Here is a 17,905-nt window from a genome sequence, read left to right as displayed (position 1 = left end):
GCCCTTGAAAACGGAAAAAGAAGATCGTTTATTGCATGCACGAAAGGAACAGATAATACTCCTCAGGTAAAATTCATCATAGATTTTAGCATTTTTCCTCTTCGGAAGGATATGGCTTACTGTGAGTGGGGCTTTACTGCCCCCTCCTGGATCACGTCTTGGCAGCACTGGCAAACCTGGGCAGAGCCAAAGAAGCAGGGTGTCATCCTAGTGAAATGGACGTCAGGCCACCTGCAGCAACCCCTGAGCTCAGACTTTCATAACTCTCCTTAATTCCTGTCCTTCCCAGCAGAACTGACTTCTTCATCCGTCTACCCTAGAAGGGAGAAGTACTTATCCCTCATTGACTTATTTCCTCCCAAGACCCAACAGAAGCAAGGGGATCTCACCACCTTACTTAAGAAGACAAGCGTAATGAAAAATACATTCTTCTGGCTGGGTTATATTTCCCAATACAAAATAAGTTTTGAGCTACAAGATGGCTTGAGCCAAACTATATTATCTGAACCTGGTCTTTGCCTTTTTTTTTCAGAAGGTAGGAAACCTATGTACAAAGGAAAATCTCCAATGCTCAAGCTAAAAATCTGCTTTACCTTTTTTTAAAGAGCTTTAATACCCTTTTTTCACAGAAGAAACCCAAATGACCAATAAATACATAAAAAGAAAAACATATATGAAAATATATGTAACATCAGTAGTAATCAAGAAAATATAAACAAAAGCAGCATAACTTTCATCCATCAGATTGGTAAAAATGGAAATTACTAGTAACATCTAATATGGTCCGGCTATGGGGAAATAAACTTTCTCATATGCTGGTGAAGAATATAAATCGTACAGCATTTTTGGAGGACAGTTTGGTGGACTCAGTCAAAATCTAAAATGAAGCACACCTTTTGCAGCTTCAATGTCCCCCTCTTGCAAGCAACGAGATTGTTTCTCCAGCATCCATTCTATGTACACCCGCTCAGCTGTGTAGAAGCCAGGTGGTTCTGCAAGTAGGCTGTCATTGGCCCAAACCAATCAGCATAATCCTGTTTCCTTTCATTCTCACTGTTAATCCACACAAAGGAATTTAACAGAGGCCCGGCCAATCAGTGCATACCATTCCTCTGGCTACAGTGCTTGATTCCAGGGAAGCAGCATCCAAATTTGGCTTAATTGGAGTGAAGCTTGTTTGATGGCTGGGCAAACACACTTCCTCCTCTGTAAGTGAATGAGGACGCATGTAGCTCCAGGAGGCTAAGCTCCCAAAGTTTATACTATCTAAACAAAATTTTTTAAATTGATTCCAGATCTAAGTAATCATGACCATATATTTATTTCAACAAACACGTATGGCTCTATCATCTATTAAGTGAGTGATATGGAGTAAATTCCACAAACTTTCTAAGCCTACTACCTTGCCTGTAAAATATGACTAACGATTCGTACCTTCATAGGATTATTATTCCTGTTGTCAGATAGAAATCACTCTGCTAGACGGTGTGGAGCAGAAATAGATAAATAAGGTATGGTTCCCAATTTTTAGAGACACAGACAATTTATTGGGGATCATGACACTAGTTGTCGTGCTTGCCTGTGTGCCTTCAGAATCTGGCCCCGACTCTCCTAGAGGGTCTAGGAGCAACTTAATAAACAGCTTTTCTACTTAAAAAAATATAGTGGGGGAGACAGACAGGTAGGTGTAAGCAAAAGGAGAGATGATCCAAGGGAGAGGGCCGAAGACAGGTTGAGGAGGGACCCGTAACCAACCAACGACACACTGTTGCCCCAGGGCGAGGGCTAGGTTTAATCTCTAGCAGCAACATTAACGGAGATGACTTTCCAGACCTCGAGGCACGGAGAAAACTGTCTGGAGATAAACTGACAGAAAAACCTGTTCTCTTGACTGATAGGAGATCCCATCCTAGTCTCAATGTCTAATCGAGATATTTTGGTTTCATTTCTCTGATTCTTTCTCAGTTCATGTTAACCAACAATACATTTTCCAAAATTTTGCTCGCACCTTCCTCCCTCCTACAGGAGATGACCTTGCATGCAAAGCAGAACAAGAATGCATTTACCAAGACTATGCGGGGGGCGGCGGGGGGGTGGGGGGGGGGGAGGAATAAAATTTCACTGAAAGTGAAGGAAAATGACATTTTGTAAATGGGTTTTTTTCTTAAAGAAAATTTCTCAGTGTATAATACATTCAACATTAGATAGCCACAAACACGTATAAACACAAAGCTCTAGGTCACAAGTTACTCAGAAGTAATGTCAAGATTTGTGGTAAGGTACTTCTCAAAAGGACAAGTTAAGAAACATAAGCTGTATGTAGTTACATTTTCAAGTTCTTTTATGTCAAAGCTATCAAGAGAAAAAATGAGACCCTTTAAAAAGCAATGTGCGAACATAATTTTCATTCACATAGAGGAGTGCTAAGGGCTCATTTCTAATGCAAAAACACTTTACACAAAACAACAGAGAAAAATCCATTTAGTCCAATTCACTAGGACCAGCCTTAATGCCTTAGGAACAGGGACCTGGTGTTTCTAATCCCCGGCCAGTGGTTCAGTTGCACAGAGGACAGCTTTGAAAACAAACCAACCACATTTTTCAGTCTAGTCTGACTGACAGTTTAGTACAAATCCAGCCTTATCTTGGAGTACAACTAAGATAAAAGAACCAATAATGAGAGAGTCACGTAAGAAAATACACCTTCTAAGTTCCCAGTTCAACAGGAAGTCAGCTATTCTAACCAAAGAAGAGATTCTCAGTCAGGAGAACCAGGTTCTAAGCCGGAGTCTGTCACAACCTTCCCAGGTAGTCTTCACAAGGCGCGTTACTTTATGACCAGGCTGCTTGAGTCACTGGCTGTGTAAGGAAATTAACTTGCCACTCCCATATCCAAAGTTTCCCAAAAAGAATAAAAAGAGTATTTCAAACCTATTTGTTAATTACCATACAGTATTGCATACATCATTTATAGTCTCTTTAATTAAATAAATGCAAATAAAAACCATTTATGGAGATCAGTAAGATATAATATTTATTAATTTTAAAACATACATACACACAGCAAGCCCATTTCTCCCTACCAGTACATACATATATTTCCTATTAATATGTGGCTTAATCATATCCTTGTAAGGAGAGACAAAGTAAACTGAAACTGAAAAAAAGGGATGATTTTGGTTCAGCATCTATAGCCCCAGTTTGCAAAATCTTCTCTTTCAAGTAGTTCTGCTAAGGTTTTAACCAAATGTGAGCTTCAAGTGTCAAAGTAAATAATTTCTAGTTTCTTAATTCTAGAGTTCACAAAATGTTTTACTAGGCTAAAGATACTAAAAGCAAATATAGAAATGAGAAGGTAACTGATCCTAAACCCTCAGACATTGAGGTGATACTTTCACACCGATCTTTAAATAAAAATAACATTGAAATAAATTGGAGAACCACTTGGCTTTTAAGTATTGCCTGCTTTCCATGCTGTGGAGTCTGTTGGTAATATTTTTCAAAGTGAAAATAAAGTAACATTTTGATGGGAACCTCTTAATGCCTATACACTAATTATGTTCAGTGTGTGAGCCATACCAAGCTAGTCAAATCCCTGGTCAGGGGTTAAAGAGAGACCCTCAGAATCAAGCCCAAACTGTAATTGAACCACCTCTAGACTTCTTCACTGGAGCCTCCCCACCTTGCCTCCTCCCGAACGTCCTACTCTTTTGAGGCCCAAGTGTGGATGGTCAGAATTTCAATATTAAGCTCCTCAGAGTAATAGAGAAAAGTGCTAGTGAAATTCTTGGCCTAAGTTCTAGTCAATGTCTTTTGGAAAAAACAACACACTGTTAATTGGTTAAGGTAAAAAAACCCCACACAAATTCTGGTCCCCTTAACAACCATTCTCTAAAATGATAAATGCAGAGCATAACTGGAAACCCAGGAACCAAAAACCTGGAGTCAAATTGACTTAGCCCTCCCACCTAAAAGTTGTGGCCCAGTGCATCAGAAAAGATGCGTGGACTGTAGGTAAATGATTTTGCACCTTGGTGAAAAGCTTTTGGGAAGGCTAAGTGTCTGAGGAAACAAGGAGAGAGGAACATCTCTGGGTTCTAATATCACCTTCACACTATCGGTGGGCAGCAGTGAAGTCCTTAACAGCGGACAGGCCCTCCTTCAAGCCTCTTCAGCTGGGGAGTCAGTAGCAGCTGGCCCAGAGAAGAGTGAATCAGTTCTGATCAATTGGTGACCCTGCTTCCGGTCTCCTAATTTTGTATGTATACCTCTTTTTCAATGAGAAGCGCAGTACTCAACTCCAAATATATCTACAAAATTCTCCTTCACCACTCTTGTTTCAGTCATGTTCGGGCACACAGGAAGCTTAGCACCAGAATCTTACAAAACAGAGGGCTATCCAATGCCAGAGTTGTATAAGTCATTGGAAATAAAAGGTTTCTTTGCGAAATTTGCATTAGCGTGGTTCTTAGAAGATCAGCAAAGAGGCCAGATTCCCATAATACACTGATCAAACATCAACAATAATCACAGAAACCAGACATACATCTATCCATAGAGAGCAGTCACATATCTCCTTAAAGCCTAGAAACAAGCAAGATTTTTAATGAGCTTTTATAGTTACAATAGGGTAAAGGAAACATTTTCTCTTACTGATTCTTGTTTTTTCATTTTCTTCAACAGATCCTAGTTCTTATCACCTACTTCCACCAAACCCTCTCCTACATAAATGTACACATTTATACAGAAAACACACAAAGTTCAATGCATAAATAACCTTTTATAATGTTTCTCTCTCTCTCCCTTTTTTTCACTCACTTTTACTCTTGGGTAACTTTTAAAATACAATCTACTAACAGTAAATACACATTCTCATAACAAGAACAATATCACTATCTTGAAATAGCATCAGTGGACCTGAAAAGTGATGGGATAAGGGCTGGGGAGGGGCGCTTGTTCAATCTTCCTTTGAAACACTTGAAAGTCGTGTCTTTCCTTCATCTTCTGCAAGGCCTTTCTCAGAAAACGCAGGCAGTTCAGAAGTAAATGACCAAAACCACGAATCTCTCCTTCTGGGATATCACCACTTTTGTTGCAAGAGGATGTCATCTCAAGTGCTAGAGCAGCATCTAAAAGTACAGGGGGACGTATGCCACCAAACATTTTACATGAAATCTTTCTAGAAATTGATTTCTATCTCACTTGCTCTCTCCTATTGTATATATTGATAATATTGATAGGTATTACATAGTCTAAGAAAACCTTAGATCACATGTATCAAAAACAAGATTTTAAAGACAATCTTTAGGATAATTACCAAGCAAAACTATCAGGTGTAACACACCATCTCCTTTCATGTAAAAACATGACTAATTTTGACAAAATAGATCCAAGTTTTATAGATCCTGCAGTTTATACTGTATGTATAAAGAACGCATTGTAAAGACTTCTTCCAGGCCTTGGAAGGGACATGTACAAATGAGGCATTGAAACTTAAGCTTTGTTCACTTCACAGTAAATTCACATTTGACATCACGGATGTTCACGAGGCTTTGTGGAGGTTATCAGAATAATTCCAACAATACAGTAAGAGAATGTGGGATTTTATTATCATCACATTTTACAGAGTTAATGAGATATTAAACATTGAATGACTTGTCTGATGTCACCTAGCAAATTATCACTCAAAAAGGTCTGATTTTTGTTTTTTTAGTACTAAAAAGGTATATTTAAAAGGAAGGCAATCACGTATCTGGTATAGTGCTGATCCCTCTTCATTGGGGAAAAAGATTACCAAGCAATCATTTAATCTTTCTTGCTTTACAAGACTGATGGGCAAATGACTGATAATGGAGATAAGTCTACATCCTCCTGGAGCATATGTCACCCTAAATTCACATTACTGCATCCAATGAAATACAGGAGATTAGTTTAAGGGCAAGAGATTGAACTCTACGGAAAGGGATTTCATCACAGAGACAAATGCTACTTCTGTTTTTTCAAGTCGTACAACTCTTTCTCTATCAGGAGTTCTCATGGAATCGATAGCTACAGAATGTTTGGGTTGCAGGATATGTCTTCAGCAAGCTACAGAATAATTCCCATGAAAGGTTACACAGCTTTAAGTATGAGAAATCAGACCTACCCAGTTCAGAACAAAAACGACACTCAGTGCTGGTGTTCCACTCGAGGCAAGTCAGCCTCTGAATCATCTGACAGGGGAGATTCCGATATCTATAAGTTAATAATCAAGCATTATAGATTCTCAGTAATTGTAAAAGTCCCATTCCCCAAAAGTCCCAATTCTTGTTGTTCAAATATCAGACATTCAGAATGCACTATTCATAGCTCAAGTGGCTTGCACAGAAGAGGATGAAGTAAGGGGACATTATTCTTTGACCTCTTTGTTGATACATCTGTTAAAAGATACTTCTGATGTGCCAGGGCAGGGTCAACCCACTACAACCCACTCCTCCTATTTAACCCCAAAAGAACAAACAAAACAAAACAAAACAAAACAAAACAAAACAAAACAAAACCTTTGGGAAAAATACAAAAAATTGGGGATTAAGAGAGAAGAGTCAAAACTTGAAGATGTGACCCTTCAGGTGGGGGTAGGTTTCCAATTTTGTCTGTTTTTCACTCCTGTGGTTTTGCCCAAAGGACAGGCCCTAGTCTCAGAGTAGTGAGGAAGTGCAAGAGGCTAAAAGTCTGACAGAAACCCCATCTTTATAACCAGAGAAACCAGGAAAAAGGGTCCCTGCAGGCCAGAAAGCAAGGGGGGGGGGGGTGGTGGATTCTGAAGGGAAAAGAACTACAGAAGGGCATCATCTACTTCTGTGTGTAAACCCACAGAAGTCTCAGTCCAATTCCTGAGGACGCATGCTCCAAACATGGGAGAGCTCCAAACCAGCACAGCAAACGCTTAGAGAACTGAACTGAGATTTGAATCACCCGCACAAGTCTTGCAGGACAGATGCAAACCAGGATAACAAAGGCTTAGAGAACCGAGATTTGGACCACCTGTCATGGAAGGTAAGGCAGAAGTTACAGTGTGAACGAAACTTGGGTGACTGCTTCCTAAAACAAAAACTTCAACATTCTCCAGGGGATTACAGCAGGACCCAGAGACTACACAATATAACACATGTAGCCTCATGATGTCCAAGACACAATTCAAAACTACTGGACACAAAAAGATCTAGGAAAGTTGATCAATTCCCAAGAGAAAAGACAAACTACAGATATCAATCCTGAGATGGCCCAGATGTTAGAACTGTATATACATAGCTATTTATGTATATTTATGTATAGTATGTATGTGTATATATATAAATATGTATATAACATATACTTATATATGTTTGTTTGTGTGTATATAAAGACTTTAAAGCAGCCATTATACCTACATTACATGAGGTAAAGGAAAACATACTTGAAATGAATGAAGGGACAGGAATTCTTAGTAGAGAAATAGAAGCTCTAATAAAGAACCAAGTGGATTTTTTGGACTAAAAATACAGTATCTGAAGTTTAAAAACCTCACTGGATGGGAGTAATAGCAGAACGGAAATGACAAAGTAAAGAGTCAAAGAACTTGAAGACAGATCAATAGAAATTATCACATCTGAAGAATAGAGAGAAAAAAGATTAAAGAAAGTGAACGGAGTCCCAGGAATCTGTGAGAAAACAGCAGAAGGTCTAACATACATGTCATTGGAATCTCAGAAGGAAAAGAGAAAGAGATTGTGGTGGAAAAAAATATTTGAGGAAATAATTAACAAAAACTTCCCAAATTTGGTAAAAGAGATAAGTTTACGGATTCAAAAAGCTCAGCAAACTCCAAATAGGATACGCTCAAAGAAAACTGTGCTTAGACACATCATATTCAAACTACTGAACCCAAAAGATAAAGACGAAATTTTGAAAGCAGTTAGAGAAAAATGAAACATCATATATACAGGGAACAACAATTCAAATGCCTGAGATTTCCCTCCAGAAATCATAGAGATCAGAAGACAGAGGAATAATATCTTTATAGTCCTAGGAGAAAAATTAAAAACAAAAACAAAAACCTACCAACTCAAATTCTGTATCCAGTGAAAATATATTTCAGGAATGATGGCGAAATAAAGTCATTCTCAAATGAAGAAAAACTAAAGTTTGTCACCATCATTTCTGCTCTGCAAGAAATGCCTAAGGGAAGTTTTTTAGGCTGAATGAAAATGATACCAGAAAATAAAACTGCAATCTTTAAGAAATAAGGAGGAACAACAGAAATAGTGAGTAGTTAGATAAATATAGAAGATGAGCTAATCCTCATAAATTGTTTAAAATATTTATAACTGTTTAAAGCAAAACGTTTGGCATTATGTAGTGGGGTTTTCAATGTACGTAAATAAAATACATATAACTCTGACATAAAGTTTAGGTTGGGGGGGAATATGTTTGCAAGATTTCTACATTTTATACGTGGTACAGTATTTACTCTAGGTAGACCGTGAAAGATAAGTTATGCATATTATAATCCCTAGAGCAACCACTTAAAAATAAAAATGAAAAGAGATATTTCCAAAAATCCAATACTAAAAACATTCAAAAGAAGACTGGAAAGGGAAAACAGAACAGAGCTAGAACCAAACATATAAATAATCACGTTAAATGTTAATGGCCTAAATATTCAGCAGTAGGCAGAATTTTAAAGATATCCCCCTAAGATTCCTGTGCCTGGTTAGGCAAACTAATCTAGCTACTGCTGTGAGGGGATGTTGCACATGGAATCAATGTTACTAATCAGCTAACCCTGAGACAGAGAGATTCTCCTGGTGGCCCGATGTAATCCCATGCACGCTTAAAAGCAGGCGAGTGAGTCAGAGAGGGGAGGCAGAGGGAGATAAGAGTCAGAGAGTGAGAAGGATTCAACTGCTGTCACTGGCTTTGAAGAGGGTGGAATTACAGGTCACAGCTTCTGCCAGAAGGCCTTTTGCTCTCAGTCTTCTGTCACTTCTTTTTCCATTCGGATTTTCCACACGTACACTCGTGTTGTTTTGGTGTTAATTTGTGTTTTGTGCCACACCTACTTTCTCCTTTACTGTATTTTAAAGACAACTGGAAATTGAACAACTAAACTGAGAGTGAAAATGCAGAACCAATTTATAAATATAAAAGGATTAGTTCAGAACAACAAATAAAAATATTGAGGAAGTGTGAAGGTAGTGAAAGAAAGGCTTTCTAGTTTCATAGCATGAAACTAGATTTGGTTATGTCAGCCCTGAAAAGTGGTTTTGAACAACTGCACTTACAAAGAGCAAGTGAAAAATTCTGCACCTTTAAAATCCACAAATTTAATTTAGAAGTATACAGGGAATTTACTGAGACTCTGTGGTTCCCAAATGTAAAATTTGTGCCAGTGATTAACCTTCACACAACAGGAATTTGTTTAATTTTGATTACATTGCTACAGAAATTGTTGGCAAGAGATAAGACAAAGCAACAGCAGTCAATAAACTTTTTTCTCAGTATCTGCCTCTGTAATTTGTTATCCTCAACACTATTCCCCTTGTTTGTAGAGCTCTACAAAATTATTTAAGGAGTAACAGTAGGAAAAAGCATCCACACAGATAAGGAGGCAACATATGAATGGTCTCTATGAAATGGAAATGCTTTAATAAAGAGGATAGAGAATTAAATTCCAAAACAAAAGTTGCCTAGCGTCAAGCAAAGGTGAGAAATCTGTTTGAAGAAGTAAAGGGAAAGTACAATGATACACATCCAAAGCTTGTGGCTGGCTAGGGTTGGCTCAGCTGATTAAAAAGTCTGCCAGTTTTCCTAATGTAAACATGAGTGATGTGACCAGTGTTGATAGAAAAGTAGCAGAAACAAATATTCTGAAGAGGTAAGAGAAATTATAGAGAAAGATGACCATAAGGAATAGCAAATCTTTAGCACAGATGGAGTGGATTGTCTTGGGGGAAAAGCACCAAGTACACAGTACATTTTAAAAGAATAAAAACAATTTCAGAGTTTCACTCTTTGAAAGATAGGTTATAACTTCGGGGTTAATGCAATGAAACACCATAAACTACCACAAAACATATAGTTATATAAAAGCCATAGTTAGGCTACACACACACGCATTTTTAATATATAAAAAAACTGATTACTATAAGCTGGGGAACATTTATATAAATATATATGTAATAAAGGTAGTAAGGGCAATGAGAGAGAAAACAAAATTTAACAGGCAAAATTTTATAGATCCCACCAATAAACTACCCAATCTTTAAGAGCAAACTCTCTCTAAAATACTTTCATGGGAAGGATGAGAGAGACCCGAGTTCCATCCAACCTACAAAGCGTGTTTCTGTACCTGATGTAATGCAACACCGGGGGCATGCAGGTCGACAGCAGCTAGGGAAGGCATTCGAGATTCTGAGAGGTTTTTATTCTCTTTCCTTATTAACCTGGAATTTTGAGCTAGATAAAAAATAACCATAAACACCATGAAAAAATTAAGACATTTTTGTTAGTTTTTCACATTCTATATCTGTCCCTCAGTATACACTTATTGTACATAAGTCTGTACATATTTACTTACTTAAATATGTAAAGTTACTATGAATTTTTATTTTTAATATTCTGTTAGTTTATTTAACATACATTTTAAATAATGTAAACAAAAGGGATAAAAAGCAAAAGCATTATAAACATACCGATGCCTTCCAAGGCTCTTAGTTCAGGGAGATGATTATAGTTCAGTTCAGGTAAATGGACGTCTGTCTTTGAGTATTCCCTTCTTTTCTTATTTGCCTGAAGTAGGCTCTTTTCATTAGTGACCTAATATCATCAGAATGGTTGACACAAATGAATTAGCTTCTAGGTAAGCTAGGCTTGCTCCCTTCTATAACTATGTTCATATCCTAAAATTTATGGAATTGAAGGGCTGGAATAATGTAAAATTTGAAGAACATTAATAACACACAAAACCTTGAAACCGATATAACGTTACATGTCAATTATACCTCAATTAAAAAAAAAAGAAAAGAGGGGCTGGCCCCGTGGCCGAGTGGTCAAGTTCGCACGCTCCACTGCAGGCGGCCCAGTGTTTTGTTGGTTCAAATCCTGGGCGCGAACATGGCACTGCTCATCAAACCACGCTGAGGCAGCGTCCCACATGCCACAACTAGAAGGACCCACAATGAAGAATATACAGCTATGTACCGGGGGACTTTGGGGAGAAAAAGGAAAAGAATAAAATCTTTAAAAAAAAAAAAAAAAAGAAAAGAGGACTGTTGGCATCTCCTCGTCTAAGAGAAAAGAAATGTATTCCTTGAAGGCCAGAAAATAAAACATTCCTAAAACAGAAACACACAAACACACAACAATTTTACCCAATTATTTCAAACCTTTCCTCATTAAATTTATTAAAATTGCTGGCAAGCGGACTACTTGGTTGCTATGAGTTTCTCCTTCTCCCCCTGCCAACCTTCAGTGTAAGTCTTGGCAGGCAGTAAAAGGTTAAGAGATGGGCATCATTGTCCTGGTCCACCAGGCCAGCAAGGTCAGGCCTTGTGAACTCACTGGGCTTTTCAGCACATGGTTGCTCTTGGCCACCTCAATTTTGAACAGCTTGTCTTGTGTAAATCACGTCTCCTAGCTTGTTTTTTGCTTCCCCAACATAATCTTGTTACTCATTTTTCTATATTTGTCCTTGTCTTGCTCCTCAGGGTTAGCACATGATACCATCTTCCTAGGAATACAGTTTATTAAGAATTATACTTCACTTATTTTCCTAATTTTTCTTAGTACTATTATTTGATAAAGTCTAAAAAAAAAAATGAAGTACAGGATAGTAGTGGCACTTCGATTCTGCACTTTATGAATTTGACATTTTCCCAATCTGTTTCATTTAAGAATCACAGAAACACTATATTCTTTTCCATATTTTCAAAACAGATGATATGTAGAGATTATGTGACTTGCTAAAATTTAAAAAAACATATGTATAATGAAATCATATATATGTATGAGTATATACACACATATGTATGTATAACTAAATACACACACATATAATGACAGCATTAAGACAACTAGGTTCTGTGATGCCTCAACTTTAACACTTGTGCATCATGCCACTCTGCCTCCCAGCAAGTCTTCAGGAGTCCTGTGGTGAGTTTCTTTTTTTTATAGATGTTTCTGCTTGTTCTTTTCATAGAACAAGTGCTAAGGCTCTTGGTTCAAATCAGCTATAAAATAAAATAATTCACAAAAAATAGTTCACAAAAACTATCTACAAGTACAAAAATAAATAAGTGATGAGTTCGAAATACTAGATTTACATATTCAAAGAGTGAAAAATAAAATACATAAGAGGTGTTTATAATACTATATTTATGCATATCTCAGAACTGGGGCATGAAGCACGGGCGAGGGTACTGATCTTCAACCCAGAAGCTGATGAAGTTTAGGCTTAGCTCTGTCTCCATTAATTTTCATGAGGAAAAGACTCCAGTGGGTCTTCTCCCCGCTAATCTTTACCTCCTTTCTTGATGGCCTCTTGCAAAGAAAGATAAACGGAAATAAGATCTTAAATCATCAGCCAGCATTGATTACACAATGCCCGAAGGAAGGCTGTTATCAATTCCAGCGAAATGGTATTGAGCCAGCTACTCTGAAAAGCCTTGCTGATCAAAATAATCTTCCAAAGCAGACCAGGAATGTAAAACACAAACATCCACAAAGAAATCAGTAAGATGTATCAAAAAGGAAAGTACTAAGGGTACAGAAATTGTAGGATAAGAAAAATTAAAAGAAGAACAAACCCAATGTCCAAATGATAAGAGATATGAAAGACTATATTTTTCAGCTCCGAGGATAAAGAGAAAGGTAGAGAAGCGAAATCTGTGAGAAAAGTGTTCCTTTGGGGATATGTCCATACCTCCCTCTCCCTGCCAGAATTCATTTGCCACATTTCTTAAGCAACTTCAGTGTGCTAGACCCCATTCTAGGTGGTGAAGAGCAGTGAGGAAAACTAAATACAAACCCCTGCCTTGGAGGCTTACGTTCAAGTTGAGGGAGACAGACAATATGTAAATAAGAGAATATAGAGGATGTCAGGTTTATGCAATGGAAAAAACATAAGCAAGGAGAGGGGATAGAGAGTAATGGGAGACAAAATGAGTTTTAATATTAGGGAAGACCTCACAAGGAGGCTTGACGTAAGCCAAGGAGGAGAAAATCAAAATTTGGGGAGTTATCTAGGGAAAGAATGTTTTAAGCAGAGGAAACAGCAAGTGCAAAAGCCCAAACGTGGCAGCATGTCTGGCCACGTTCCAGGAATAATAGGGAAATCGGTGCAGTTGGAATAGACGGATTCAGGAATGACAGTTGCGAGGGTGCGATAGAGGGTGGCGGAGTGAGTTTTTCAGGGACTTACAGGCCCTGTAAGGACTTTGGTCTTTACTCAGAGATGAGAAGCCAACGGAGGGAGTTCTGAGTGGAAGAATGATGATGATTTAACTTAATTTTAAAAAGAAGCATTCTGGTAACTATGTTGAGCATAATAATGCTCCTCTGAACCTGCTACCTGCTTCTATTACAATCTGACACTATGTTTCAATTTGTTGATCCTCTACGAGACCACGAGCTCCTTGAAGAGAAAGATTGACTTACGCATTCCAGTGTCTTACACATAATAGATAATCAATAAATATTTGTTAAATGAATAAATAGAATACTTTCACCAAAAATCTGGTATGGGTGAGATAAGACAATTTATCTTCTCATCTACTCTAAAAAAGAACTGATCACACCAAACATTAGGTTAAGAAAATTTATCATTACCGAAAAAATTGAAACAGATATTTTAATAATAACATCTAATATTTAAACTTCCAGATTTATAATAAAACTTATCTAAACTTTAAGACTTTCACATTTATGATTATGATAGGCTGGGATGATATATATGCATAATTAAGGTTCCACTTTATGATATGTCTCCAAGTGAAATCCTCAGTTCTTCACTATCATCTTCAACATTAATGAAGGTCTGGAAATGACTAACGCTTGCTCTTCTACCACCGAGAACAGTTCACTTACTGATGTGGTCACATTAATATTATAAATGCCTGATGGAGAATGTTTATTTGGTTTAATGAATGGAATGCAATACTTCTTGGTTTTCTCATCCACCCTGTAATAACAACAACAAAAAGTTTAAGTTAGAACCAGCAGTAATTATTTTTTCAACCACAAAACCAAATGACATAGCACCAAGTGACATGCAGTTTAATCAAAATCTAAAGCCTCTTCTTAAACACGCAATGCACAGAGATCTGGGGACATATTCAGTCCTTTACTACTTCCTTCCTGCCTCCCACCAAGCCCCCAACTCCACCCAAATAAATTACCTTCCTTTCAGCAAAATTCCCAAAAGGAGCTTCTTTGTGCCACTAAATGCCCACGCCATACCATGCAGCAGCAGACCCTCAAACCAACTCTCTCTTTTATTACGACAACCGCCTTTCACGTTGTTAGACTAAATAGCTATAGGCTCTTCACCTTAAACAATGCAACCCTACTTTCTTGGGACTCACGTGAAATTTTTGATCAAATGCTAATCATTTTTATCACATAGGCCAAAAAGTCTTTTCAAACAGCAATCTGGCAAGAATGAATAGAATCCAGAAGCCTGAGAGTAATACGATATGGCTGAACTGACAAACAGTTGCATTGTGCAAATGTATCCTTAAACAACAATTTGTTCTTATTTCCCTAATTCTATACCTGTAACTCTGAACTCCTGGAACAGTCCCCACTCCAGAAGTGACACTGGGAGGCACTGCAGAAAGATTGTGCGTAAGTGGGGGAATTGCCACGCCTGGATTCCTGGTGCGATCCACACCGCTATCGTTGCAGTCTCTGAGGCTTGTTGAAGGCACTGTTCGGTTGTGGCTCTGCCCATTGTCATGGAGACAGCTGGCATTTGAAGCTCGACTGACTTTTTCTCCATCAATTTTTGAGCCTTTTATTTTAAATACTTTAGAATCCTTAATTTTGGGATCAGCGTTGGTATCCTGGCCATTAATAAAAATGTTAATAACATTAATGATCTGAGGAGAATGAAAAATCACCTCTTCCTATAAAGTACTTGTCAACTAAACCAGAATTCCACAGATAACACTTTTTGTGCTCTTTTCTTTATTCCACCTATGGAATTAAAATTAAACCCAGGATTCTTGTTCAGACATTTATTTCAAATGGAAATGCAAGTCACACTAGCTCTGATATATAAATCAGATTTATATAACATACATATATATCGAATTTATATCTATTTCGGTGGAAAAAAACATAGAAGAGTAATCAACCATGCCCACTTTTGTTCTTATATATTTAGAGTTAGGAAACACAAAATGGAGACCCCTTTCTTCTTTTGGTTTACTTGAGAAAACGGGAGTGGGTTGGTAGTGGATTTGAATTACCTTACTAAGAACAGATTCCGATAAGTTACCAGGAAAAGTAAACTTCAAATAAATTAAATACCCGAATCTCAATTTTAAAATGTTCTGCTTTATGTGAAATTCTAAAAATGATCATTTCCTCTCCTATAACTCAAGGGAAAACAATGGTGAGTTTGTGTCCATGTGTTTCCACGTGGGTGTGCAGACATATGTCTAAATGTTCTTAGATGAGTGTGATTTCCTGACAAACCCTATTGTACGGTCTGGTGCGCAGTCTGGCACACAGTTGGCACTCAATACACGTCACATAAAGAGTTTTTTTAAACAGGTAACAGCTACAGAGAAGATATATTTTTACAACTCAGCTAAAAGTTCACAACTTGTTCACCACTCAGAAAAGTTTTTTTTAATTTTCATTTTTTCCTCCCAAAATTTAAAGACACATTAAACATGGACATTTACCTGTACCACAAGTGTTTTTCTCCCTCCACCTAAGGAATCATCTTTTTCCTTTTCCTTCTTTCTATTTTGGGGTTTTTTAGATAAAGGAATATTTCTGGCATCTTTCTGTACTTTTAACTGTAGCTCCTGAGAAAACCTACATAAAAATACATTTGTCAATAAAATAAAATTGTGTGTGACAGATAAATCTAGAAAAAAATTGGTTTTCAAGATATTTATTTTGAAAAATTGAGTATTAAACTAGACTGTGTTATTTAAAATGAGAAAAATTATAGTATAGATTAGTAGTTCTCAAAAGGGGGCCCGTGGACCCCTTGGTATCCCTGAGAACCTTTCAGGAGGTTCAAAAGGTCACAGCTATTCTTATCTTAATACGAAGAGGACTTCTTTTTCAGCAGGTTAACATCTGCGCTGATGCTATAAATGCAAAGGCGGGTAAAACTGCTGGCGCCTTACCAAGAATAAGCAGCGGCACCAAACCGTACCAGCAGTCATTGCATTCCTCATGGTAAAAAAAAAAAAAAAGGAAGTTTCGTTTAAGAATGTCTCTAATGAAGCTGTAACAACAGTATTAATTTTATTAAATCTCAACCCTTGAACACGTCTTTTTTCACATTCTGTGACAAAATGGAAATACGCAATCAGTGCCTCTGTTTGAGACTAAGGTGCAATGGTTTTCCCAAGCAAAGGACTTGTGTGACTGTTTGAGATACACACTAAAGCAGCCACTTTCCACGAAATGACTTTTTACTTGAAAGAAAGAGCGACAGGAAAAACTATGGTTACTCAGACTTGGGCTGCTCGGCAGACATTTTCTTTTTAAAAAATGAACAAAGGAGCTTGTCACCTCAAGGAAAACAACTGATAATATTGTGTCAGTGATAAAATTCAAATTTTTACGCAAAATTAGAATTCTGTTAAACTTGTATCTACTACTGTGAGCTTAGCAGATTCCCAATACTTAAAGACTTTTCTGATGAGAGACAATGTGACTTTTTGATATTGTATAATGAAATGTATCAACATTTTAAAGATCTGCATAACAGCAAAACTGTATTTTCCAAATGACGAATGCATAATGTTACAAAAGCATGCATGGGTTACAGATCTAGTCAAAGTGCAAGATAAACCAATGGATTTTGATGTAACAGGGTACGAAAAGTTCACTGATACAGATTCAGATTCCACAACGCAATCAATCTTTAAGAAACTACCACTGTCAAGTTTTGGTACAGTATCAGTTTTTGGTATAAAGTCAAAGAATAACCACAATTATCTAAAAGGGCTATCAAAATACTCTTTCATTTTCCAACTATACATTTGTGTGAGGCCAGAGTTTCCTCACATACTACAACCAAAGCAACCAAAACAAGTTCCGCATTCACAGCTAATCGAATGCAGAAGCAAATATGAGAATCCAGCTGTCTTTTATTAAGCTAGATATTAAATAGATTTGCAAAAATATAAAGCAATGTCATTGCCACTCATCTCACCATTTTTTGTTTTGTCAGCTGCACTAATACCAGCAGCTGGAACAGCACGAGAGACCATGCCAGCAGGTCTGGCAACCACAGGTTTGGCACATCAAGGTCTCAACGTGTCAGCAGTGTCACAGGACTGGGTGTGGTACGAGTTCGGCAGCAACAGGAGATGGCACTTTTGCAAATGCATCAGCACCCAGGATGATGCATCACACAGCTCGTATCAACATAGAAATCAGTGACCTGAGTGGTAGATGTCACCACAGGAAAACAGAAAGAAAAGCGTGAAGTGACTGCTTCATGAAAACCAAGAGGCTTAATTTCCTGAATGCAGGGGACCACTCCTAGGAATTGTGTTATTGCTAAGGGTGAATGGAGGTAGGTAAATATTTGAGATCCTGTAAAAGCAAGTGGGTAGGCAAATAAGAGAAATACTGTTTGGTACTGTTATGGAGGCCTTACTTTAACCCTAGGTGGTGGTGTGACCTAGAAAAC

General features: G+C 37.6%; 1 protein-coding gene across 1 annotated transcript in view; it reads right to left on the bottom strand.

Moving 5' to 3' along the window:
- Positions 1 to 3,007: 3,007 nt before the first annotated feature.
- The window catches only part of CDKL2 (cyclin dependent kinase like 2), a 31,275-nt gene continuing 16,377 nt past the window's right edge, over positions 3,008 to 17,905 (bottom strand). Inside the window, exons 8-14 of the mRNA XM_023637955.2 lie at positions 15,930 to 16,065; positions 14,791 to 15,080; positions 14,104 to 14,197; positions 10,713 to 10,836; positions 10,370 to 10,476; positions 6,146 to 6,234; positions 3,008 to 5,129 (exon numbers count right to left, since the gene is read on the bottom strand). Of these exons, the coding sequence (XP_023493723.2) occupies positions 6,169 to 6,234; positions 10,370 to 10,476; positions 10,713 to 10,836; positions 14,104 to 14,197; positions 14,791 to 15,080; positions 15,930 to 16,065 (817 nt within the window). The 3' untranslated portion in view covers positions 3,008 to 5,129; positions 6,146 to 6,168. The remainder of the gene's footprint in view (positions 5,130 to 6,145; positions 6,235 to 10,369; positions 10,477 to 10,712; positions 10,837 to 14,103; positions 14,198 to 14,790; positions 15,081 to 15,929; positions 16,066 to 17,905) is intronic.

The sequence above is a fragment of the Equus caballus genome, chromosome 3, assembly GCF_041296265.1.
Source record: "Equus caballus isolate H_3958 breed thoroughbred chromosome 3, TB-T2T, whole genome shotgun sequence".
Lineage (NCBI taxonomy): Eukaryota > Metazoa > Chordata > Mammalia > Perissodactyla > Equidae > Equus > Equus caballus.
Note: the sequence above shows the minus strand (reverse complement) of the source record. Positions and strands in the feature narration are given on the sequence as shown.